We start from the raw sequence: 26594 nt of genomic DNA on the forward strand, positions 1-26594 counted from the left end.
GAGCGGGACTCTAACCTGGAAGCTCATAAGAAATTTTGCTATGCCCTCCGACGAACCATCAAACAAGCAAAGCATCAACACAGGACAAAGATCAAATTGTACTACACCGGCTCTGATGCTCGTCGGATGAGGCAGGGCTTGCAAACCATTACAGATTACAAAGTGAAGCACAGCCGAGAGTTGCCCAGTGACATGAGCCTACCAGACAAGCTAAACTACTTCTATGCTCGCTTCGAGGCAAATAACACTGAAACATGCATGAGAGCACCAGCTGTTCTGGAAGACTGTGTGATCACGCTCTCTGCAGCCGATGTGTGTAAGACCTTTAAACAGGTCAACATTCACAAGGCCGTGGGGCCAGACAGATTACCAGGACGTGTACTGTGAGCATGCACTGACCAACTGGCAAGTGGTCTTCACAGACATTTTCAACCTCTCCCTGTCCGAGTCTGTAATACCAACATGTTTTAAGCAGACCACCATAGTCCCCGTGCCCAAGAACACTAAGGTAACCTGCCTAAATGACTACCGACCCGTAGCACTCACATCTGTAGCCATGAAGTGCTTTGAAAGGCTGGTCATGGCTCACATCAACACCATTATCCCAGAAATCCTAAACCCACTCCAATTTGCATACCGCCCAAACAGATCCACAGATGATGCAATCTCTATTGCACTCCACACTGTCCTTTCCCACCTGGACAAAAGGAACACCTATGTGAGAATGCTATTCATTGACTACAGCTCAGCGTTCAACACCATAGTGCCCTCAAAGCTCATCAATAAGCTAAGGACCCTGGGACTAAACACCTCCCTCTGCAACTGGATCCTGGACTTCCTGACGGGCTGGCCCCAGGTGGGAAGCATAGGTAACGACACAGCCGCCACGCTGATCCTCAACAAAGGGGACCCTCAGGGGTGGGTGCTCATCCCCTCCTGCACTCCCTGTTCACTCATGACTGCACGGCCAGGCACAGCTCCAACACCATCATTAAGTTTGCCGATGACACAACAATGGTAGGCCTGATCACCAACAACGATGAGACAGCCTATAGGGAGGAGGTCAGAGACATTGGCCGTGTGGTGCCAGGACAACAACCTCTCCCTCAACGTGATCAAGACTAAGGAGATGATTGTGGACTACAGGAAAAAGAGGACCGAGCATGCCCCCATTCTCATCGACGGGGCTGCAGTGGAGCAGGTTGAGAGATTCAAGTTCCTTAGTGTCCACATCACCAACAAACTAACATGGTCCAAGCACACCAAGACAGTCGTGAAGAGGGCACGAAAAAACCTATTCCCCCTCAGGAGACTGAAAAGATTTGGCATGGGTTCTCAGATGCTCAAAAGGTTATACAGCTGCACCATTGAGAGCATGGTTGCATCACTGCCTGGTATGGCAACTGCTCGGCCTCCGACTGCAAGGCACTTCAGAGGTTGGTGCGAACGGCCCAGTACATCACTTGGGCCAAGCTTCCTGACATCCAGGACCTCTATACCAGGTGATTTCAGAGGAAGGCCCTAACAATTGTCAAAGACTCCAGCCACCCTATTCATAGACTGTTCTCTCTGCTACCGCACGGCAAGCGGTACTGGAGGGCCAAGTCTGGATCCAAAAGGCTTCTAAACAGCTTCTACTCCCAAGCCATAAGACATCTGAACATCTAATCAAAAGCTACCCAGACTATTTGCATTGCCCCCCCCCCACCCCTTTTACACCGCTGCTACTCTCTGTTGTTATCATCTATGCATAGTCACTTTAATAACTCTACCTTCATGTATATATTACTTTAACTAATCGGTGCCCCTTGTCATTGACTCTGTACCAGTACCCCCCTGAATATATTCTCCACGTTGACTCTGTACCAGTACCCCCCTGAATATATTCTCCACGTTGACTCTGTACCAGTACCCCCCTGAATATATTCTCCACGTTGACTCTGTACCAGTACCCCCCTGAATATATTCTCCACGTTGACTCTGTACCAGTACCCCCTGAATATATTCTCCACGTTGACTCTGTACCAGTACCCCCTGAATATATTCTCCACGTTGACTCTGTACCAGTACCCCCCTGAATATATTCTCCACATTGACTCTGTACCAGTACCCCCCTGAATATATTCTCCACGTTGACTCTGTACCAGTACCCCCCTGAATATATTCTCCACATTGTTATTTTTACTGATGCTCTTTAATTACTTGTTACTTTTATTTCTTATTCTTATCCATATTTTTTAAAACTGCATTGTTGGTAAAATAAGCATTTCACTGTAACGTCTACCTACACCTGTTGTATTCGGCGCATGTGACTAATAACATTTGATTTGATTTGATAATATACCAACACTCTCTGCAAGTGATAGACAATTCAAGAGCTTGTGACTAAGGTTCTATCTGCAAAAAGATGATTCCGAGATAATTGGCTTTACAGTTCCAAACCCTCATTGGTTTGAATGGTGTCAACAATTTGTATATTTTATTATTTTGAATTTAACAACATGAATTGGGCTATTTAGAATACTATATAGGTAGAAAACATTGAACAGAACAACGATATGTACATAACTCAGACAGAACCTTACAGGTCCAAGCATAAAACGGTAGAATAGGTGATACAGTAGCTCATTAGTTAGTTAGGATATGTACTAAACCGAGGCTTGCATACCACTCTGCCATTCAATATCACAACACAGTGGCAGAACAATAAAATACCTTCACCCAGCATCAACTATTAGTTTACTTGGGACTCTTTTACTTCCTGAAGAACTAAGGCAACAATATCCAATTTAGATTTCCCCCCCGATTTAGAAATCCTGAAATCCTTAAAAGAGTGAGGAGAAAACAAAGGGACCCCCTGAAGGATAAATTGGGTCGACAACAAGTTAGGATTCAGACGTAACAGCTGTACCTTCAAACAACCGCAATACTTCACTCCGGATAAACATTTTAATTTCCTCCATGGAATTGGCATCATTCTGTGTGTGTGAGAGAGAGAGAGAGAGAGAGAGAGAGAGAGAGAGAGAGAGAGAGAGAGAGAGAGAGAGAGAGAGAGAGAGAGAGAGAGGTAGAGAGAGAGAGGTAGAGAGAGAGAGGTAGAGAGAGAGAGGTAGAGAGAGAGAGGTAGAGTGAAAGAGAGAGAGTGAAAGAGAGAGAGTGAAAGAAAGAGAGTGAGAGAGTGAAAGAGAGAGATATACAGACAGACAGGCATAAGAGAGAGAAACAGAAACAGAATAACACAAACTTTAACCAAAACATCTTTAACAGATTAAGAAAATGTAATTAGCGAGACAGCAGTAGTTCATGTTTTATTCAGCGTGTTATAAAATTGCAGTGTCTTCAGAGATAAAGAGATGCAATGCTTCATGGCATAATAATCAACTCCTCTCTCCCTGTTTCCCTGTTTCCCTGCCATCTATCTCAGGCTCAAAGTAAGATTGCTGTTTGCTCAGAATGTTTGTGTGGAGAGAGCCTTGAATTGTAGAGGAGGACATTGGCAACAGAATGGAATGGAAATCCTAGCTGTAGAAATGCTCTTTCAGAGTTCCATATTCTTCTGACTGCCCAAGGAAACGACTGAGAAATGCATTATAATACTGTATTTCTGGTGGACTCCAGATAGTGGTACGGATAAAGGAATGAGATTCATGAGTGTGAGGCTCCACTAAACACCAAGTAGTATGAACAACTAAAATAAAACCAAGGGAGAAAAAGAGGGACTTGTGTGTTTGAAACACCTTTGCAATCAGAGCTTAAACCCATATACTGTTACAATGAACTGTGATCATCTGTGGACCATTTTCTAAAAGGTTCTTCGTATTGTCTGTGTCTTGATAGGTAGAGGAGAGGATGAAACCAAACCCGGGGAACTTTATAAAGGTATTAAAGTAACAATATTCAGGGCCATTTTCGAACATCGACATTGATCACTCAAATATTATCGTGTTCAATTGCGACTGGTTTAAAAACAGGGTACTTGTATTTTGGCAGTGCTGAATACCACGGGATGAGTTGCCAATGTACTTTTGTGTTTAATAGGGTCACTGTTCTGTTCGATGAGAGAAAGATAAAGGAGGGTAACCCTTTAGTACTTGTTTTCTTGGCATTCAGAGTCTTTCATCTCTGTTGTGTTATGTAACCCTCTACATGCTGCGTGTAGAATAGCTGTGACACAGAGGTGTTTTTCCATCCTCTCCAGCTCTCTCCTCACTCCCACGCTCTCTCCTTCTCTCTCTCCTCACTCCCACGCTCTCTCCTTCTCTCTCTCCTCTCTCCCACACTCTCTCCTTCTCTCTCTCCTCTCTCCCACACTCTCTCCTTCTCTCTCTCCTCTCTCCCACACTCTCTCCTTCTCTCTCTCCTCACTCCCACGCTCTCTCCTTCTCTCTCTCCTCACTCCCACACTCTCTCCTTCTCTCTCTCCTCTCTCCCACACTCTCTCCTTCTCTCTCTCCTCTCTCCCACACTCTCTCCTTCTCTCTCTCCTCTCTCCCACACTCTCTCCTTCTCTCTCTCCTCACTCCCACACTCTCTCCTTCTCTCTCTCCTCACTCCCACACTCTCTCCTTCTCTCTCTCCTCACTCCCACACTCTCTCCTTCTCTCTCTCCTCACTCCCACACTCTCTCCTCTCTCTCCTCTCTCCCACACTCTCTCCTTCTCTCTCTCCTCACTCCCACGCTCTCTCCATCTCTCTCCTCACTCCCACGCTCTCTCCTTCTCTCTCTCCTCTCTCCCACACTCTCTCCTTCTCTCTCTCCTCTCTCCCACACTCTCTCCTTCTCTCTCTCCTCACTCCCACACTCTCTCCTTCTCTCTCTCCTCACTCCCACACTCTCTCCTTCTCTCTCTCCTCTCTCCCACACTCTCTCCTTCTCTCTCTCCTCTCTCCCACACTCTCTCCTTCTCTCTCTCCTCTCTCCCACACTCTCTCCTTCTCTCTCTCCTCACTCCCACACTCTCTCCTTCTCTCTCTCCTCACTCCCACACTCTCTCCTTCTCTCTCTCCTCACTCCCACACTCTCTCCTTCTCTCTCTCCTCACTCCCACACTCTCTCCTCTCTCTCACACTCTCTCCTTCTCTCTCTCCTCACTCCCACACTCTCTCCTTCTCTCTCTCCTCACTCCCACGCTCTCTCCTTCTCTCTCTCCTCTCTCCCACACTCTCTCCTTCTCTCTCTCCTCTCTCCCACACTCTCTCCTTCTCTCTCTCCTCACTCCCACACTCTCTCCTTCTCTCTCTCCTCACTCCCACACTCTCTCCTTCTCTCTCTCCTCACTCCCACGCTCTCTCCATCTCTCTCCTCACTCCCACGCTCTCTCCTTCTCTCTCTCCTCTCTCCCACACTCTCTCCTTCTCTCTCTCCTCTCTCCCCCACTCTCTCCTTCTCTCTCTCCTCACTCCCACACTCTCTCCTTCTCTCTCTCCTCACTCCCACACTCTCTCCTTCTCTCTCTCCTCACTCCCACTCTCTCCTTCTCTCTCTCCTCACTCCCACACTCTCTCCTCTCTCTCCTCACTCCCACGCTCTCTCCTTCTCTCTCTCCTCACTCCCACGCTCTCTCCATCTCTCTCCTTCTCTCTATTCCTCTCTCCTTTCCTCGCTCTCTCTCCTTTCCTCATTCTCTCTCCTTTCCTCCATCTCTCTCATTTCTTCCATCTCTCTCATTTCTTCCCTCTCTCTTTCCCTCTCTCCTTCACTCTCTCTCTTTCCCTCTCTCTAGCCCTCTCTCAAATCAAATCAAAATCAAATCAAATGTATTTATATAGCCCTTCGTACATCAGCTGATATCTCAAAGTGCTGTACAGAAACCCAGCCTAAAACCCCAAACAGCAAGCAATGCAGGTGTAGAAGCTCCTTCCCTCTCTCTCTTTCCCTCTCTCCTTCCCTCTCTCTCTTTCCCTCTCTCCTTCCCTCTCTCTCTTTCCCTCTCTCCTTCCCTCTCTCTCTAGCCGTCTCTCCTTCTCTCGCTCCCTCTAGCCCTCTCTCCTTCTCTCGCTCTCTCTAGCCCTCTCTCCTTCCCTCTCTGCGCTCCTCTCTCTCTAGTCCTCTCTCCTTCTCCCTCTCTCCGCCCCTCTCTCGCTAGCCCTTCTCTCCTTCCCTCTCTCCCGACCCCCCTGTGGGTTGAGCTGATCAGGAGTGGGAGGTGAGGAGCAGAAACAACCTAGCTGGCTTCATTATGCCTATCTGTTATCTGCTGTGTCATATGTTGCTCCACACAGCTCCACACAACTCTATGCTACTGCAGTACTGCATTCATTTACAGAGAAAGAGAGATATACGCTAATTACTTAGACCACTAAAGAAAGGAGGATGTTTAGATTCTATAATTATGTGTGACTGAGGATAGTCTTTGATTTTATGGGCGGGTATAGACAAACACACACAAAAATGTGGAGCATGAATTTCTATGGGTTTATGGTTGAACTATGAGTGTTGGGAGATCTCTATGAGTGTCGGGAGATCTCTGTAAAACATACCTTGAAGGGGAGTACATAAGACATTCACAACACCTTTATAAAACAGGTCATGACACCTTTATGACAGGATCATTCACAACACCTTTAAAAAACAGGTCATGACACCTTTATGAGTGTTACAGGATCATTCACAACAAACCTGATAACACATTTATTCAACATCATTCAAGATGGGAGTTTGGCTACACTTGGCCAGTTTGGAGGAGATATAACAACGTACCAGAGGGCTTGGTGTGTTTGGGGGAGATATAACCAGCGTACCAGAGGGCTTGGTGTGTTTGGGGGAGATATAACCAACGTACCAGAGGGCTTGGTGTGTTTGGAGGATATATAACCAACATACCAGAGGGCTTGGTGTGTTTGGAGGAGATATAACCAACATACCAAAGGGCTTGGTATGTTTGGGGGAGATATAACCAATGTACCAGAGGGCTTGGTGTGTTTGGGGGAGATATAACCAACGTACCAGAGGGCTTGGTGTGTTTGGGGGAGATATAACCAACGTACCAGAGGGCTTGGTGTGTTTGGAGGAGATATAACAACGTACCAGAGGGCTTGGTGATGCTATGGGACCTGGGGGACCAGGGTCTCCTCGGTGGCCTTGGGGCCCGATAGGTCCCACTATTCCTGGGTCTCCTGTCCTTCCCCTCTCTCCTTGGACTCCCCTCGCTCCAGGTATCCCTGGGTCCCCCTGCAGTAGGAGATCAGTAAAGAACAATCAAATCAAATTTGTATTGGTCATGTACACATATTTAGCAGATGTTATCGAAGGGTGTAGTGAAATGCTTATGTTCCTAGTTCCAACAGTGCAGTAATACCTGACAATATAAAACAATACATATACGTTCCAATATACCAATCTGTATAATGGTTAAATCTAGCTGGCTGGTGAGCTCCCGCCATGTGGTTTACAGTACACCCTCCGGTTTCCCATTCAGATCTACAATCACTTTATTTAACTAGGCCATCATTGTAAATAAGAAAATATTCTTAATTGACTTGCCTGGTTAAATAAAAGGGCGAGGGGGTTGTTGTCAGTCCCACTCCAGACTGTACCGGAGGCATTCTGATAGAGCATTGGCATAAGGCCATTCTGGCTTTGGGCTGATACTGTCGCTACCAACGCCTCAGCATTACTCAATCAGTCCTCATCCAGCCATTACCCTGATTGAGCCCACTCAGATACACATCCCCAGGGTCTGTGGCCAATTCTGTCACCATGTATCTTAGCTCTCCTACAAACCGCCATTACTAGCATTTGGGAACAGATTACACTGTAGAAGACTGTGACAGGGCTTTAGAAACAGATTACACTGTAGAAGACTGTGACAGGGCTTTAGAAACAGATTACACTGTAGAAGACTGTGACAGGGCTTTAGAAACATATTACACTGTAGAAGACTGTGACAGGGCTTTAGAAACAGATGACACTGTAGAAGACTGTGACAGGGCTATATAAACAGATTACACTGTAGAAGACTGTGACAGGGCTTTATAAACAGATTACACTGTAGAAGACTGTGACAGGGCTTTATAAACAGATTACACTGTAGAAGACTGTGACAGGGCTTTATAAACAGATTACACTGTAGAAGACTGTGACAGGGCTTTAGAAACAGATTACACTGTAGAAGACTGTGACAGGGCTTTATAAACAGATTACACTGTAGAAGACTGTGACAGGGCTTTAGAAACAGATTACACTGTAGAAGACTGTGACAGGGCTTTATAAACAGATTACACTGTAGAAGACTGTGACAGGGCTTTATAAACAGATTACACTGTAGAAGACTGTGACAGGGTTTTAGAAACAGATTACACTGTAGAAGACTGTGACAGGGCTTTAGAAACAGATTACACTGTAGAAGACAAAATGCATTGAATTTCAGATGCCTTTATCAAATACTTAGGCACCTCAGGGGGAAAAACATGTGTTTCTATGCATCATTGCCTTTTGGTTGGGTTAAGTTCTGTGTGATATTTTTCCATCACAAACAATGAGTTGTGTTTATGGAAAACAGCGTCAGAGAAACAAAATAAAAGGTGCTTACCCGTTCTCCCTTGGATCCTCTGTCTCCTAGTCTACCTGTGGCTCCCTGTAAGAAGATAAAACAGACCACAGTATGAACACATGACAGAGGAGTGCAGGTTCTGTCTGAAATACTCTGCTGATTGCAGAGAGACAGAGAAGTCCCTCCAGACCAGAGAGAAGAGCAAAGAGCACTGATAAATAATTGGATATTTGGAATGAAGATGACCCCAAGGCTAGTCTTCTCTCTCTTTACCCACTCCTCTCTTTGTCTTCTCTCCTTTCCTCCCTCTCTCTCTAAATCTGACATTCCTCCTCTCCTCTCCTCTCCTCTCCTCTCCTCTCCTCTCCTCTCCTCTCCTCTCCTCTCCTCTCCTCTCCTCTCCTCTCCTCTCCTCTCCTAGCACTCAAAAGCACACTGCTTTTGTTCAGACACCCACTGAGGCCAACGTGGGTCTAATCTGTTGCTCTGTAATCACCCCCATCAACATCAACCAATCCTCCACACTCAGGGTCATTTAATGATTGCTTATCATTTTAAATTTCCCAACCCACGCTTGTGTCTTAGCTTATTCACATTCAAAAAAGGTTTATTGTTGCAATAACTAGACTGCCAGGTCCCGTTATAATCTTAACAATTGGTGGCAGCAGTGAAGTGATTGACAGGATGTCTTTCATTCCAAATCCTCAATCAAAAAACAACCTTTTTAAATGATTCTGGGATGACTGTTGTTCCTGTGTCTGAGGATGTATGGAGTTCTCCAAGGACTGTGTTTCACCTTCCACATTGTCTGTCACACCTTCCCTGCATCACATAGCCCCACTTCCCTCTGTGGACTGTATGCCTCCTCCCTCCCTCCCTCCCTCCCTCCCTCCCTCCCTCGCTAGGAGAGAAACACCTGTCGTTAGCTCTATGTGCAACACTGCTCTCAGAACTACACTCCTCCATTCTCCTCTCCTCTCTTGCTTTCCAGGTCTCCCTCGCTCCCTCCATCTCACTGACTGTATAACCTCTGGGAACATCTTTGTATCCATTTACTGCGAGGATTACTGTCTCCATGCAAAATGCAATCTGACACGATCATGTGGTTTTAAAAGCAACGGGCAGCAGAAAAGTCTGTTCTCCTCCTCCTCGCCTACATTCATCTGCAGCCCTCTCTCTATTTTTTATTTCTGCTATGTTATTCCCCAACGCCTGATGGGAGGCTTACATCTATCATCGTGCCCACTGAATTCGACTTCCATCGTCGCTCTCTGGGCCTGGCATTAAACCTCAAAGCCAGATCATTGCAGTACAGTGAGAGGAGTTTTTAGGGAACGTTTAGAATAGGAGCACATTCACCTGCTAGATGGCACTGTTGCCCCACCAAATGATTGAGAACAAGAGATACACCATCTAACAACAAGGCATTAAAATCTCTCTCCCTCCCCCTCTCCCTCTCCCCCTCTCTCCCTCTCCCCCTCTCTCCCGCTCCAAGATGTTGTTGATGGAAGTGGGTGAAATAATAAGAAGTTGGCCCTTCCTTCCGCTCACTGTTGAGATCTCTGTGCTGTAGACTGACAGATGTACCAATGTACCGACCAGTTACTGTTGAGATCTCTGTGATGTAGACTGACAGATGTACCAATGTACCGACCAGTTACTGTTGAGATCTCTGTGATAAAGACTGACAGATGTACCAATGTACCGACCAGTTACTGTTGAGATCTCTGTGATGTAGACTGACAGATGTACCAATGTACCGACCAGTTACTGTTGAGATCTCTGTGATAAAGACTGACAGATGTACCAATGTACCGACCAGTTACTGTTGAGATCTCTGTGATAAAGACTGACAGATGTACCAATGTACCGACCAGTTACTGTTGAGATCTCTGTGATAAAGACTGACAGATGTACCAATGTACCGACCAGTTACTGTTGAGATCTCTGTGATAAAGACTGACAGATGTACCAATGTACCGACCAGTTACTGTTGAGATCTCTGTGATAAAGACTGACAGATGTACCAATGTACCGACCAGTTACTGTTGAGATCTCTGTGATAAAGACTGACAGATGTACCAATGTACCGACCAGTTACTGTTGAGATCTCTGTGATAAAGACTGACAGATGTACCAATGTACCGACCAGTTACTGTTGAGATCTCTGTGATAAAGACTGACAGATGTACCAATGTACCGACCAGTTACTGTTGAGATCTCTGTGATAAAGACTGACAGATGTACCAATGTACCGACCAGTTACTGTATCTGTTGTTGGTATTTATAGTTCAGCTAAATAGAATGGAGTTGATGGTGAATCATACTGTTATAGTTCAGCTAATTAGAATGGAATTGATGGTGAATCATACTGTTATAATTCAGCTAATTAGAATGGAATTGATGGTGAATCATACTGTTATAATTCAGCTAATTAGAATGGAGTTGATGGTGAATCATACTGTTATAGTTCAGCTAAATAGAATGGAATTGATGGTGAATCATACTGTTATAGTTCAGCTAATTAGAATGGAATTGATGGTGAATCATACTGTTATAGTTCAGCTAATTAGAATGGAATTGATGGTGAATCATACTGTTATAGTTCAGCTAATTAGAATGGAATTGATGGTGAATCATACTGTTATAGTTCAGCTAATTAGAATGGAATTGATGGTGAATCATACTGTTATAGTTCAGCTAATTAGAATGGAATTGATGGTGAATCATACTGTTATAGTTCAGCTAATTAGAATGGAATTGATGGTGAATCATACTGTTATAGTTCAGCTAATTAGAATGGAATTGATGGTGAATCATACTGTTATAGTTCAGCTAATTAGAATGGAATTGATGGTGAATCATACTGTTATAGTTCAGCTAATTAGAATGGAATTGATGGTGAATCATACTGTTATAGTTCAGCTAATTAGAATGGAATTGATGGTGAATCATACTGTTATAATTCAGCTAATTAGAATGGAGTTGATGGTGAATCATACTGTTATAGTTCAGCTAATTAGAATGGAGTTGATGGTGAATCATACTGTTATAGTTCAGCTAATTAGAATGGAGTTGATGGTGAATCATACTGTTATAGTTCAGCTAATTAGAATGGAGTTGATGGTGAATCATACTGTTATAGTTCAGCTAATTAGAATGGAATTGATGGTGAATCATACTGTTATAATTCAGCAAATTAGAATGGAGTTGATGGTGAATCATACTGTTATAGTTCAGCTAATTAGAATGGAGTTGATGGTGAATCATACTGTTATAATTCAGCAAAACACAACTAGTGATGTCATATGACAGAGAACAAAACACAACTAGTGATGTCATATGACAGAGAACAAAACACAACTAGTGATGTTATATGACAGAGAACAAAACACAACTAGTGATGTTATATGACAGAGAACAAAACACAACTAGTGATGTTATATGACAGAGTACAAAACACAACTAGTGATGTTATATGACAGAGAACAAAACACAACTAGTGATGTTATATGACAGAGTACAAAACACAACTAGTGATGTCATATGACAGAGAACAAAACACAACTAGTGATGTTATATGACAGAGAACAAAACACAACTAGTGATGTCATATGAGAGAGTACAAAACACAACTAGTGATGTTATATGACAGAGAACAAAACACAACTAGTGATGTTATATGACAGAGTACAAAACACAACTAGTGATGTTATATGACAGAGAACAAAACACAACTAGTGATGTCATATGACAGAGTACAAAACACAACTAGTGATGTCATATGACAGAGTACAAAACACAACTAGTGATGTCATATGACAGAGTACAAAACACAACTAGTGATGTCATATGACAGAGTACAAAACACAACTAGTGATGTTATATGACAGAGTACAAAACACAACTAGTGATGTCATATGAGAGAGTACAAAACACAACTAGTGATGTCATATGACAGAGAACAAAACACAACTAGTGATGTCATATGACAGAGTACAAAACACAACTAGTGATGTCATATGACAGAGTACAAAACACAACTAGTGATGTCATATGACAGAGTACAAAACACAACTAGTGATGTCATATGACAGAGAACAAAACACAACTAGTGATGTCATATGACAGAGTACAAAACACAACTAGTGATGTCATATGACAGAGTACAAAACACAACTAGTGATGTCATATGACAGAGTACAAAACACAACTAGTGATGTTATATGACAGAGTACAAAACACAACTAGTGATGTCATATGACAGAGTACAAAACACAACTAGTGATGTCATATGACAGAGTACAAAACACAACTAGTGATGTCATATGACAGAGTATAAAACACAACTAGTGATATTATATGACAGAGTATAAAACACAACTAGTGATGTCATATGACAGAGTACAAAACACAACTAGTGATGTCATATGACAGAGTACAAAACACAACTAGTGATGTCATATGACAGAGTACAAAACACAACTAGTGATGTCATATGACAGAGTATAAAACACAACTAGTGATGTTATATGACAGAGTATAAAACACAACTAGTGATGTCATATGACAGAGTATAAAACACAACTAGTGATGTCATATGACAGAGAACAAAACACAAACAAAACACAACTAGTGATGTCATATGACAGAGTACAAAACACAACTAGTGATGTCATATGACAGAGAACAAAACACAACTAGTGATGTCATATGACAGAGTACAAAACACAACTAGTGATGTCATATGACAGAGAACAAAACACAACTAGTGATGTTATATGACAGAGTACAAAACACAACTAGTGATGTCATATGACAGAGTACAAAACACAACTAGTGATGTCATATGACAGAGTACAAAACACAACTAGTGATGTCATATGACAGAGTATAAAACACAACTAGTGATATTATATGACAGAGTATAAAACACAACTAGTGATGTCATATGACAGAGTACAAAACACAACTAGTGATGTCATATGACAGAGTACAAAACACAACTAGTGATGTCATATGACAGAGTACAAAACACAACTAGTGATGTCATATGACAGAGTATAAAACACAACTAGTGATGTTATATGACAGAGTATAAAACACAACTAGTGATGTCATATGACAGAGTATAAAACACAACTAGTGATGTCATATGACAGAGAACAAAACACAACTAGTGATGTCATATGACAGAGTACAAAACACAACTAGTGATGTCATATGACAGAGAACAAAACACAACTAGTGATGTCATATGACAGAGTACAAAACACAACTAGTGATGTCATATGACAGAGAACAAAACACAACTAGTGATGTCATATGACAGAGTACAAAACACAACTAGTGATGTCATATGACAGAGAACAAAACACAACTAGTGATGTCATATGACAGAGTACAAAACACAACTAGTGATGTCATATGACAGAGTACAAAACACAACTAGTGATGTTATATGACAGAGTACAAAACACAACTAGTGATGTCATATGACAGAGTACAAAACACAACTAGTGATGTCATATGACAGAGTACAAAACACAACTAGTGATGTCATATGACAGAGTACAAAACACAACTAGTGATGTTATATGACAGAGTACAAAACACAACTAGTGATGTCATATGACAGAGTACAAAACACAACTAGTGATGTTATATGACAGAGTATAAAACACAACTAGTGATGTCATATGACAGAGTACAAAACACAACTAGTGATGTCATATGACAGAGAACAAAACACAACTAGTGATGTCATATGACAGAGTACAAAACACAACTAGTGATGTCATATGACAGAGTACAAAACACAACTAGTGATGTTATATGACAGAGTACAAAACACAACTAGTGATGTCATATGACAGAGTACAAAACACAACTAGTGATATTTCCAGTAGAGATCACAGTGGCAGTTGTTTTATTTTTTACTCGCTAAGTTTTATCCAAACACTTATCTGGATATGAAAATAGATCATTCTTCCCTTTATTACGAACAGTTATCTATGACTGCCTCCCAGCATTAACTGTATAGTTAGTGTACAAAGACTAAAAGTCAACACAGCCCAACATATGCAGGATACCTTTGAGTTGTTATCATTCAATGGTCTAATATGCAAATACAAGTGTTTTAATGCACCTGTTGTGATGCCGTAGCTCAAGGGCTAGATAACAGCACTACTGTCAAGGATGCTGCTGGTACGTCTTTTTGTTGAAGGATATATTGTGTATGTATGTGTGTGTGTGTGTGTGTGTGTGTGTGTGTGTGTGTGTGTGTGTGTGTGTGTGTGTGTGTGTGTGTGTGTGTGTGTGTGTGTGTGTGTGTGTGTGTGTGTGTGTGTGTGTGTGTGTGTGTGTGTGTGTGTGTGTATGTGTATGTGTATGTGTGTATGTATGTGTGTATGTATGTATGTATGTCTAAGTTATTTTCTCTCACCTCGTACCCAGGAAGTCCATCTTTCCCGGGCCTCCCCTGCTCAAGGAACGACCAGAACACAAAGAAGGAAAACAAAGACATTTTATATCGGCTCCAACAATCCAACGTTCGATCGGGTCGGCCCTGGTGCATTCTGGATATGCGTCACAATTGGCACCCTATTCCCTATATACTGCAATACAGTCATGTACTATATAGGGAATAGGGCTCTGTTAAAAGTAGTGCACTATATAGGGAATAGGGCTCTGGTCAAAGTAGTGTACTATATAGGGAATAGGGCTCTGGTCAAAGTAGTGTACTATATAGGGAATAGGGCTCTAGTCAAAGTAGTGTACTATATAGGGAATAGGGCTCTGGTCAAAGTAGTGTACTATATAGGGAATATGGCTCTGGTCAAAGTAGTGCACTATATAGGGAATAGGGATCTGGTCAAAGTAGTGTACTATATAGGGAATAGGGCTCTGGTCAAAGTAGTGTACTATATAGGGAATAGGGCTCTGGTCAAAGTAGTGCACTATATAGGGAATAGGACTCTGGTCAAAGTAGTGTACTATATAGGGAATAGGGCTCTGGTCAAAGTAGTGTACTATATAGGGAATAGGGCTCTGGTCAAAGTAGTGTACTATATAGGGAATAGGGCTCTGGTCAAAGTAGTGCACTATATAGGGAATAGGGTGGCGTTTGTGACAGACAGAGTAATCTCTCTCCACAGTTAATGGGATATCTGAAGCGTGGGATAACGATGGTGATTGCTGTGTGAACACTAATGTTCCACTCTCTGCTTACAGACTGATGGAATTATAACTAAAGAAACCATTTCTGATGATAATAACATACAATAATGTCATCGTTCTGCAAAACAAGCCTGGACTAATAAGCTTATTTAAACCAGATTTAAACAGATTGTCCCTTAAATCAAGCTCTTTCATTGATATGGAAATGCAGACATCTATGGTAAATGTAACACAGCACTTGGCTCTGCAATGTGAGGGACTGTGTTGTTATCAATATAAACTATGTCTACAAACCTAATACTGCCGGCATACTGACAGTCTGAACCTATACAGTCATATAGGAACATTGCACATCTCTCAGCAATAAGTAGGAACCATCTACTTCCTGTTCATTGGTAACATTTGCATATTCAGACCCTTTGACTTTTCCCACGTTTTCTTACGTTGCAGCCTCATTCTAAAATGGATTAAATAAACATGTTTAATATTTCATTTTTTGTTGTTGATAAATGATAATTTCTAAAAACCAGTTTTTTCTTTGTCATTATGGAGTATTGTGTGTAGATTTATGAGGGGGGATAACAATTGAATCAATTTTAGAATAAAGGTGTAACGTAACAACATGTGGAAAAAGTCAAGAGGTCTGAATACTTTCCAAAGGCACCGTATGTACTGTACATAGAGTGACATTTCACTTGGCTCTGCATGAACACTCTTAGAAAAAAGGTTCCAAAAGGGTTCTTCGGCTGTCCCCAAAGGTGAACCCTTTTTGGATCCAGGTAGAACCCTTTCGGGTTACATGTAGAAAGGGTCCTACATGGAACCCAAAAGGGTTAAACCTGGAACCAAAAAGTGTGTCTTCAAAGGATTCTTCTATGGGAAAGGCAAAAAACCCTTTAAGGTTCTTTAAAGCACCTTTTTGTTCTAGGTGTATGGACTATCTCCCGTTGAGGGTGGGTATCTAATCAGGGGTATGAGGAAAGAGGAGCAGAGGTAAAGTAAAATCCTTACAGGAGCACCTTGGGGTCCCTCAGGACCTGGGAATCCTGTCTCCCCCAGCGGGCCCCTCTCACCCTGTCAGGGAATAAACAGTCATATATGTCACTGTTACTGTGTTTGTGACAGAGAGAAGTAGGGATGCCTTTGACTGACAGCTGACAGAGAGAGAGAGAGAGAGAGAGAGAAAGTGAGAGAGAGAAAGAGAGAGAGCGAGAGAGAGAGAGAGAGCGAGAGAGAGAGAGAGAGAGAGAGAGAGAGAGAGAAAAGCATCCGGCTTACTTACCGGTTCCCCAGGGATCCCCGAATCACCGCGAGCTCCAGGTTTCCCCTGTCAATCACACAGACAGGATGAGAACACCACACATTAAACAGCTTCTCAGACAGGTCTTATATATATATAGCCATCTACATTAGCTAGCACCTCAACGCTGTCCTGTCCAGCAGGTATTACTGTACTACAGCCCTCTAAGTGGGTGTACATCTAAAGGACTGTTCACTGACTGTTCACTGGGTATTACATCTGAAGGACTGTTTACTGGGTATAGTATTACATCTGAAGGACTGTTCACTGGGTATAGTATTACATCTGAAGGACTGTTCACTGGGTATAGTATTACATCTGAGGGACTGTTCACTGGGTATAGTATTACATCTGAGGGACTGTTCACTGGGTATAGTATTACATCTGAGGGACTGTTCACTGGGTATAGTATTACATCTGAGGGACTGTTCACTGGGTATAGTATTATATCTGAAGGACTGTTCACTGGGTATAGTATTACATCTGAGGGACTGTTCACTGGGTATAGTATTACATCTGAGGGACTGTTCACTGGGTATAGTATTACATCTGAAGGACTGTTCACTGGGTATAGTATTACATCTGAGGGACTGTTCACTGGGTATAGTATTACATCTGAGGGACTGTTCACTGGGTATAGTATTACATCTGAGGGACTGTTCACTGGGTATAGTATTACATCTGAGGGACTGTTCACTGGGTATAGTATTACATCTGAGGGACTGTTCACTGGGTATAGTATTACATCTGAGGGACTGTTCACTGGGTATAGTATTACATCTGAGGGACTGTTCACTGGGTATAGTATTACATCTGAAGGACTGTTCACTGGGTATAGTATTACATCTGAGGGACTGTTCACTGGGTATAGTATTACATCTGAAGGACTGTTCACTGGGTATAGTATTACATCTGAGGGACTGTTCACTGGGTATAGTATTACATCTGTTCATATGAAGCGTTGTTCACTGGGGATACTACTATAGTATCACTGTGTTCTGTCTGTCATTTCTTATAGATTTGGGAAGTCAATGTCCATGACATGTTATCATTTCCTCAGACAGCCGTGATGTTTTCTGTAGCCAGCATCAAGTGCAGCAAAAGAGCGCGAACAAATGGAAGATTCACGGCATCCTTCTGTTGTGTGCAGATCATTAAAAATACTACTTACTGAAGGCCCAGGTATTCCAGGGGCTCCAGGCATCCCCAGATCACCCTACAGGACAAAATACAGCCTTTTATACAACTCAAACCTATAGCAAAATACAGCCTTTTATACAACTCAAACCTATAGCAAAATACAGCCTTTTATACAACTCAAACCTACAGCAACATACAGCCTTTTATACAACTATATAATGAAAAAACCAAATCACCATGAGGTTTGAAACAAGAACAGAGACAGACAGAGAAGCTTCATGGAGAAGCATCATGGTTATGTTTATGCATCTCTCAGGACTTGTCTTTCAAAGCCCATTCTGAGACTATTCTATTCTAGTCCATATACTTGTATTCAGACAGACATAACCTCTTGTTGAAGTGTTGCTGTGGATCTATCAGAAACAAACTCTCCTTAACCTTTAGTGTCAAATAAAAGCAGCAGTGTTGAGCACTTGGCCAGTTGTCTGTAATATGAGGTGTGTATGTGTCTGAACGATATCGCCATAACTCTTTGACGACAGCTCCCTGAAGGAAGGACAGACGCGCGCTCTAGCCTTGACATCTAGATTAAGACCTAGAGGTGTGAGGGATGTTACACAGACACATAGAGCTGTAACCCCCATTCCAAGGTCATCTACATCAGTATGTTACAGTATGTTACTGACGGTAGTGTCCTGCTAGTTATTACACTTTCCCCACTGCTCTAGTTACGTTGGTAACCAGTTTATAATAGCAATAAGGCACCTTGGAGATTTGTGGTATACGGCCAACGTACCACGGCTAACGGCTGTATCCAGAACAGCCCTTAGACGTGGTATAATGGCCATATACCACACCCCCTCATACCCCCCTCATATTTCCTATTTCCTATATGTAATCTGGTGAGGTCATGCAGGATGAGGATGGTCCGCAAGTGCCGTCTCAGCTCGGCTTGGCTCGGCTTGGCTTGGCTCGGCTCGGCTTGGCTCAGTACTGTATATTTTTTTTTATTTTTATTTTACCTTTATTTAACCAGGCAAGTCAGTTAAGAACAAATTCTTATTTTCAATGACGGCCTGGGAACAGTGGGTTAACTGCCTGTTCAGGGGCAGAACGACAGATTTGTACCTTGTCAGCTCGGGGGTTTGAACTCGCAACCTTCCGGTTACTAGTCCAACGCTCTAACCACTAGGCTACCCTGCCGCCATAAAGGCTACAGGGGGGCTGTATGTGACTTACCTTGGCTCCAGGTAGTCCTTCTAGTCCTGGTAAACCCATGGATCCGGGATCTCCCTGGAACATAACACAGAGTAGTTAGTCTAGGACAGAGTGAGTGAGTGAGTGATTGAGTGAGTGAGAGAGTGATTGAGTGAGTGAGTGAGTGAGTGAGTGAGTGAGTGAGTGAGTGAGAGAGGGAGTGAGAGAGTGATTGATGAGTGAGTGAGTGATTGAGTGAGTGAGTGAGTGAGTGAGTGAGTGAGAGAGAGAGAGGGAGAAAGAGAGAGAGAGAGAGAGTGAGTGATTGAGTGAGTGAGTGAGTGAGTGAGAGAGAGAAAGAAAGAAAGATATAGAGAGAGTGAGAGAGAGAGAGAGAGAGAGGGAGAAAGATAAAGATAGAGAGAGAGAGAGAGAGATGGAGAGATGAGAGAGAGAGATGGAGTATGGTGTGAAGGATGGAGAACAAGGTATGTTGGTATAGGAGATCACCTTTCAAAACAGTAGACTGATTGTGATACGTTTTTACTTCAAGATAGAACTATCTATAAAAGACTGCAGATTTATCTCTCATTGCAGGCAGTCAGCAGCTTATTTGGGTCTTTCTCCTTTACTACAGTAGAAATTCACATCCCTTCTCCCCTTCTATTGGTCTGGTCTGTCTCCTTTACTACAGTATAAATACACATCCCTCCTCCCCCTTCTATTGGTCTGGTCTGTCTCCTTTACTACAGTTTAAATACACATCCCTCCTCCCCCTTCTATTGGTCTGTCTCCTTTACTACAGTATAAATACACATCCCTCCTACCCCTTCTATTGGTCTGATCTGCCTCCTTTACTACAGTAGAAATACACATCCCTCCTCCCCCTTCTATTGGTCTGGTCTGGCTCCTTTACTACAGTAGAAATACACATCCCTCCTCCCCCTTCTATTGGTCTGGTCTGCCTCCTTTACTACAGTAGAAATACACATCCCTCCTCCCCCTACTATTGGTCTGGTCTGGCTCCTTTACTACAGTAGAAATACACATCCCTCCTCCCCCTTCTATTGGTCTGGTCTGCCTCCTTTACTACAGTAGATATACACATCCCTCCTCCCCCTTCTATTGGTCTGGTCTGGCTCCTTTACTACAGTAGAAATACACATCCCTCCTCCCCCTTCTATTGGTCTGGTCTGGCTCCTTTACTACAGTATAAATACACATCCCTCCTCCCCCTTCTATTGGTCTGATCTGCCTCCTTTACTACAGTAGAAATACACATCCCTCCTCCCCCTTCTATTGGTCTGGTCTGGCTCTACTGTATGTGCCATGGAGAAATGGTATTACACACTACTGTAGGGCCAAGGCCTGCTCTGTCCTCTGCTCTGACATAGATGGATGGGGCAGGTAATTATCACACATGTAGATTGTCATGAATAACATAGTGTGGCTTAGAGTGGAACGGGACAGATCGGGATCGCCGCCGGGGATCAGCTGTGGTGAGACGGATTGGGGCAATTTGGTGTGTGTGTGTGTGTGTGTGTGAGTGATTCTGTGTGTGTCTGTGTGTGAGTGTTTCTGTGTGTGAGTGTTTCTGTGTGTGTCTGTGTGTGTCTGTGTACTTGTCTGTGTGTGTGTGTGTGATTGTCTGTGTGTGTGTGTACATGTTAGTGTCTGTGTGTGTGTGTGCGTGTCTGTGTGTGCGTGTGCATGACTGTGTGAGAGTGATTCTGTGTGTGTGTCTGTGTGTGTTTCTGTGTGTGTCTGTGTGTCTGTCTATGTGTGTGTGTGTGTGTATGTGTGTGTCTGTCTATGTGTTTGTGTGTGTGTGTGTGTGTGTATGTGTGTGTGTGTGTGTGTACGTGTCTGTGTGTGTGTGTGTACGTGTCTGTGTGTGTGTGTGTGTACGTGTCTGTGTGTGTGTGTGTGTGTACGTGTTAGTGTGTGTGTGTGTGTGTGTATGTGTGTGTGTGTGTCTGTGTGTGTGTCTGTGTGTGTACGTGTCTGTGTCTGTGTCTGTGTCTGTGTGTGTCTGTGTCTGTGTCTGTGTCTGTGTCTGTGTGTGTGTGTGTGTGTCTGTGTGTGTGTCTGTGTGTGTACGTGTCTGTGTCTGTGTCTGTGTGTGTGTGTGTGTGTGTGTGTGTGTGTGTGTGTGTCTGTGTGTGTGTCTGTGTGTGTGTCTGTGTGTGTGTCTGTGTGTGTGTCTGTGTGTGTGTGTGTGTGTGTGTGTGTGTGTGTGTGTGTGCATGAGACGGATTGGGGTAATTCCACCGACCGAGCCGCAGCACCAGGAACCGCAGCTCACACAATTTATTCAAATGTCAAATTAACATCCCCAGTGAGAAATCGCACCGCAGCAAAACAATAAAAAATGCAATTGGCCCCACGAGGACAGAGAAAGAGATGGAGAATTCAAGTTGATACCAGAAGAGAGGAGTTGTATTGTTTCCATTCCTTGGTGTGTGTGTGTGTGTGTGTGTGTGTGTGTGTGTGTGTGTGTGTGTGTGTGTGTGTGTGTCCGAAACAGTCTATGTGTGTGTGTTTATGTGTGTGTGTGTGTGTGTGAGAGAGAGAGAGAGACAGTGTGTGTGTGTGTGTTTGTGTGTGTGATTGAGAGAGAGAGAAAGAGAGAGACAGAGTGTGTGTGTGTGTACATATGTGTGTGTGTGTGAGAGAGAGAGAGAGAGAGAGAGAGAGAGAGAGAGAGGGGAGAGAAAGGGAGAGAGAGTGTGTGTGTCTCTCTCTCTCTCTCTTAATGTGTGTGTGTGGAGTTACAGTAGACATTACAGAGAGCAAAGAGGGTTCATTGTCTCCCACAGGCCAGACAATATAGAACAGTCATTTGATTGTGGCAAGAGGAGACGTGATCATTATTTTATTTTGTGTTCCCAGCTCCAGAGTGGAGGGACTTATGTTGAAGTGAACCATAGAGACTGTATTGGAGAACCGACCTGGGTTCAAATACTGTTTGAAATCTTTCAAATGCGTTTGCTTTAGCCAGCGTTTGCTTTAGCCTGTCGGCAGTGCAGGACGGGAGGGTTTGGCAGTTCTGCGACTCTTCTATTGGTTCCATTGTGCCAATCAAACTCAATCAAGCCCAGATAAAGTAGTTGAAATGATTTCCTGTGTTAGTTCTGTTGGACTGCATATGAAAACAGGTGAGAAACACTTTCAATAAAATATATTCCCTAGAATGAAAAGATTTCAACTCACCACTCTTCCCTCGTCTCCTTTGGGCCCCTATACAGAAGAAAGAGACAGTGGAAGGCAATCACTCCAATTACAAAGTCATATATAGAAGACCTTTTACATAAGACCCTTTAGAAATGTATTCACTCTTTTAAGACATTTTATTTTTATCCCCAATTTCGATCTTTGTCTCATCGCTGCAACTCCCCAACGTGCTCAGGAGGCAAAGGTCGAGTCATGCGTCCTCCGAAACATGACCTGCCAAACCGCACTTCTTAACGCCCGCTTAACCCGGAAGCCAGCTGCACCAATGTGTCGGAGGAAACACCGTTCAACTGACGACCGGAGTCAGCCTGCAGGCACCCGGCCCACCACAAGGAGTCGCTAGAGTGCGATGAGCCAAGTAAAGCACCCCCCCCCCCCGTAACCAGGACGACGCTGGGCCAATTGTGCGCCATCCTATGGGACTCCCTTTCACGGCTGGTTGTGACACAGCCTGGGATCGAACCCGGGTCTGTAGTGACGCCTCAAGCATTGTGATCCAGTGCCTTAGATCCCTGCTTCACTTGGGAGGCCCTTCTAAAACCCTTTCAGAGAGGTTTAACTGGGTTAACAGAGATATGGCTTTTTTTGTTGTTAAGACTTTTAGCATCAATTACCTTAACTTTTGTAAAGTGTCAGGTTTAATACAGGAAATGACTGTACTGTTCATATACACTGGCAGCTGTACAGTTATAGTCATAAAGTCAGACTTATTGTCAATAAAAGTTAACAGCGTGCAAAAAATGTAAACAATTAGAGACATTAAACAAACAGCACAATCTAACTGGAACTAAAATGGACATATTGTATAATTTACTGTAGCCTGTTGCTTTCATTCTTCTCCATTTTAACTCTTCATTTGAATTATTTCTTAATTCTTCTAGAATTAATTGAATGTTTCATTGGATCCCTGTTAGCTGATGCCATGGCGACAGCTAATCTTCCTAGGGTCCAACTCAGACCTAAAATGACATTATAAACTATTACAATTGACATTAAATACATTACATTTAACAAAAATGAATTTAACAAGTGTACATTACAAACAGTTAAAATACCTGACAGGTAATATATTTAACATTCAGTAAATGATCTCTGGGAGTGCAAAACCACTTCATGATATACCCAGCAGTACTGTACATGTTAGATGCAGACAGACAGACAGCACAGCACAGAGCAATGCTCCCCAGAGATTCTACTGTGGTCCCTGGGTAGGGAGTTCTCTTTGTGGACCCCTGCAGGTCCTATGAGCGGAGTGTCTGTGCGTTATGATGGAAGAGGTAAAGTCTCCTAGGGTTGTAGGTAGATTACAGACAGACTGATAAGGGCAGAGCTCAGTAAATCAGGTCACCACACCTCGCCACAGAGGCACAATGCAGAGAGAACAGAGTCAGGCCACTGCTCAGACAGTGTTCTCTCTCTCTCTCTCTCTCTCTCTCTCTCTCTCTCTCTCTCTCAGTCTCTGTCTCTCTCTCTCTGTCAGTCTCTCTCTCTGTGTCAGTCTCTCTCTCTGTGTCAGTCTCTCTCTCTGTGTCAGTCTCTCTCTCTGTGTCAGTCTCTCTCTCTCTCTCTGTCAGTCTCTCTCTCTCTCTCTCTGTCAGTCTCTCTCTGTCAGGTCTCTCTCTCTCTCTGTCAGTCTCTCTCTGTCAGTCTCTCTCTGTCAGTCTCTCTCTGTCAGTCTCTCTCTGTCAGTCTCTGTCAGTCTCTCTCTCTCTGTCAGTCTCTCTCTCTCTGTCAGTCTCTCTCTATCAGTCTCTCTCTGTCAGTTTCTCTCCACCAGTGAGCTCTCACTGAACATGACTGAGTCTTACTAGAGGGCTGGAGACAGTGAAGGAGATGACAGCTACTCTTAGGATGATAAAGTATGGCCTGTGTGTTTCAGACCCTGACAGTACAGTACAGTACAGTAAAGCAAATTAGGATGATGAGACAGTAGGATGATGAGACAGAAGGATGATGAGACAGTAGGATGATGGATGATGAGACAGTCGGATGATGAGACAGTAGGATGATGAGACAGTAGGATGATGAGACAGTAGGATGATGAGACAGAAGGATTATGGATGATGAGACAGTAGGATGATGAGACAGTAGGATGATGGATGATGAGACAGTCGGATGATGAGACAGTAGGATGATGAGACAGTAGGATGATGGATGATGAGACAGTAGGATGATGAGACAGAAGGATGATGAGACAGTAGGATGATGGATGATGAGACAGTAGGATGATATAACAGAAGGGTGATGGATGATGAGACAGTAGGATGATGAGACAGTAGGATGATGGATGATGAGAAATTAGGATGATGAGACAGTAGGATGATGAGACAGAAGGAGGATGATACAGTAGGAGGATGGATGACGAGACAGTAGGATGATGAGACAGTAGGAGGATGGATGATGAGACAGTAGGATGATGAAACAGCAGGATGATGAGACAGTAGGAGGATGGATGATGAGACAGTAGGATGTTGAGACAGAAGGATGATGAGACAGTAGGAGGATGGATGATGAGACAGTAGGATGATGAGACAGTAGGATGATGAGACAGCAGGATGATGAGATAGTAGGAGGATGGTTGATGAGACAGCAGGATGATGAGAGAGTAGGATGATGAGACAGCAGGATGATGAGACAGTAGGATGATGAGAAAGCAGGATGATGAGACAAAAGGAGATGTAGAAGGATGATACAGTAGGATGATGATACAGTAGGATGATGAGACAGTAGGATGATAAGACAGAAGGAGGATGGATGATGAGACAATAGGATGATGAGACAGTAGGATGATGAGACAGTAGGATGATGAGACAGTAGGAGGATGGATGATGAGACAGTAGGATGATGAGACAGCAGGATGATGAGACAGTAGGAGGATGGATGATGAGACAGTAGGATGATGAGACAGCAGGATGATGAGACAGTAGGATGATGAGACAGCAGGACGATGAGACAGTAGGATGATGAGACAGCAGGATGATGAGACAGTAGGATGATGTGACAGTAGGATGATGAGACAGTATGAGGATGGATGATGAGACAATAGGATGATGAGACAGCAGGATGATGAGACAGTATGAGGATGGATGATGAGACAGTATGATGATGAGACAGCAGGATGATGAGACAGTAGGATGATGAGAAAGCAGGATGATGAGACAGTAGGAGGATGGATCATGAGACAGTAGGATGATGAGACAGCAGGAAGATGAGACAGTAGGAGGATGGATGATGAGACAGTAGAATGATGGATGATGAGACAGCAGGATGATGAGACAGTAGGATGATGAGACATTAGGATGATGAGACAGTAGGATGATGAGACAGTAGGATGATGAGACAGTAGGATGATGAGACAGTAGGATGATGGATGATGAGACAGCAGGATGATGAGACAGTAGGATGATGAGACAGAAGGATGATGAGACAGTAGGAGGATGGATGATGAGACAGTAGGATGATGAGACAGTAGGATGATGAGACAGCAGGATGATGAGATAGTAGGAGGATGGTTGATGAGACAGCAGGATGATGAGAGAGTAGGATGATGAGACAGCAGGATGATGAGACAGTAGGATGATGAGAAAGCAGGATGATGAGACAAAAGGAGATGTAGAAGGATGAAACAGTAGGATGATGATACAGTAGGATGATGAGACAGTAGGATGATAAGACAGAAGGAGGATGGATGATGAGACAATAGGATGATGAGACAGTAGGATGATGAGACAGCAGGATGATGGATGATGAGACAGTAGGATGATGAGACAGCAGGTTGATGAGACAGAAGGAGGATGGATGATGAGACAGTAGGAGGATGAGATAGTAGGAGGATGAGACAGAAGGAGGATGATACGGTTGGAGAAGGGGACAGATGGATGATGAGACAGCTGGATGATGAGACAGTAGGAGGATGAGACAGAAGGAGGATGATATGGTTGGAGAAGGGGACAGATGGATGATGAGACAGTAGGAGGATGAGATAGTAGGATGATGTGACAGAAGGAGGATGATACGGTTGGAGAAGGGGACAGATGGATGATGAGACAGCT

The 26594-nt window shown here is 43.4% G+C and overlaps 1 protein-coding gene across 2 annotated transcripts in view; it reads right to left on the reverse strand.

Annotated features, from left to right (window-relative positions):
• The window catches only part of LOC139381914 (collagen alpha-1(XIX) chain-like), a 244516-nt gene that overhangs the window by 21553 nt on the left and 196369 nt on the right, over window positions 1-26594 (reverse strand). For both annotated transcript variants that reach the window (XM_071125772.1, XM_071125773.1), the window contains 9 exons: window positions 22522-22548; window positions 19351-19404; window positions 18143-18187; window positions 16954-16998; window positions 16683-16745; window positions 14938-14973; window positions 8532-8576; window positions 7028-7171; window positions 2912-2978 (listed from right to left, as the gene is read on the reverse strand). In XM_071125772.1, coding sequence (XP_070981873.1) covers window positions 2912-2978; window positions 7028-7171; window positions 8532-8576; window positions 14938-14973; window positions 16683-16745; window positions 16954-16998; window positions 18143-18187; window positions 19351-19404; window positions 22522-22548 — 526 coding nt within the window. The remainder of the gene's footprint in view (window positions 1-2911; window positions 2979-7027; window positions 7172-8531; window positions 8577-14937; window positions 14974-16682; window positions 16746-16953; window positions 16999-18142; window positions 18188-19350; window positions 19405-22521; window positions 22549-26594) is intronic.

Source organism: Oncorhynchus clarkii, chromosome 23 (assembly GCF_045791955.1).
Source record: "Oncorhynchus clarkii lewisi isolate Uvic-CL-2024 chromosome 23, UVic_Ocla_1.0, whole genome shotgun sequence".
In the NCBI taxonomy this organism is placed as follows: Eukaryota; Metazoa; Chordata; class Actinopteri; order Salmoniformes; family Salmonidae; genus Oncorhynchus; species Oncorhynchus clarkii.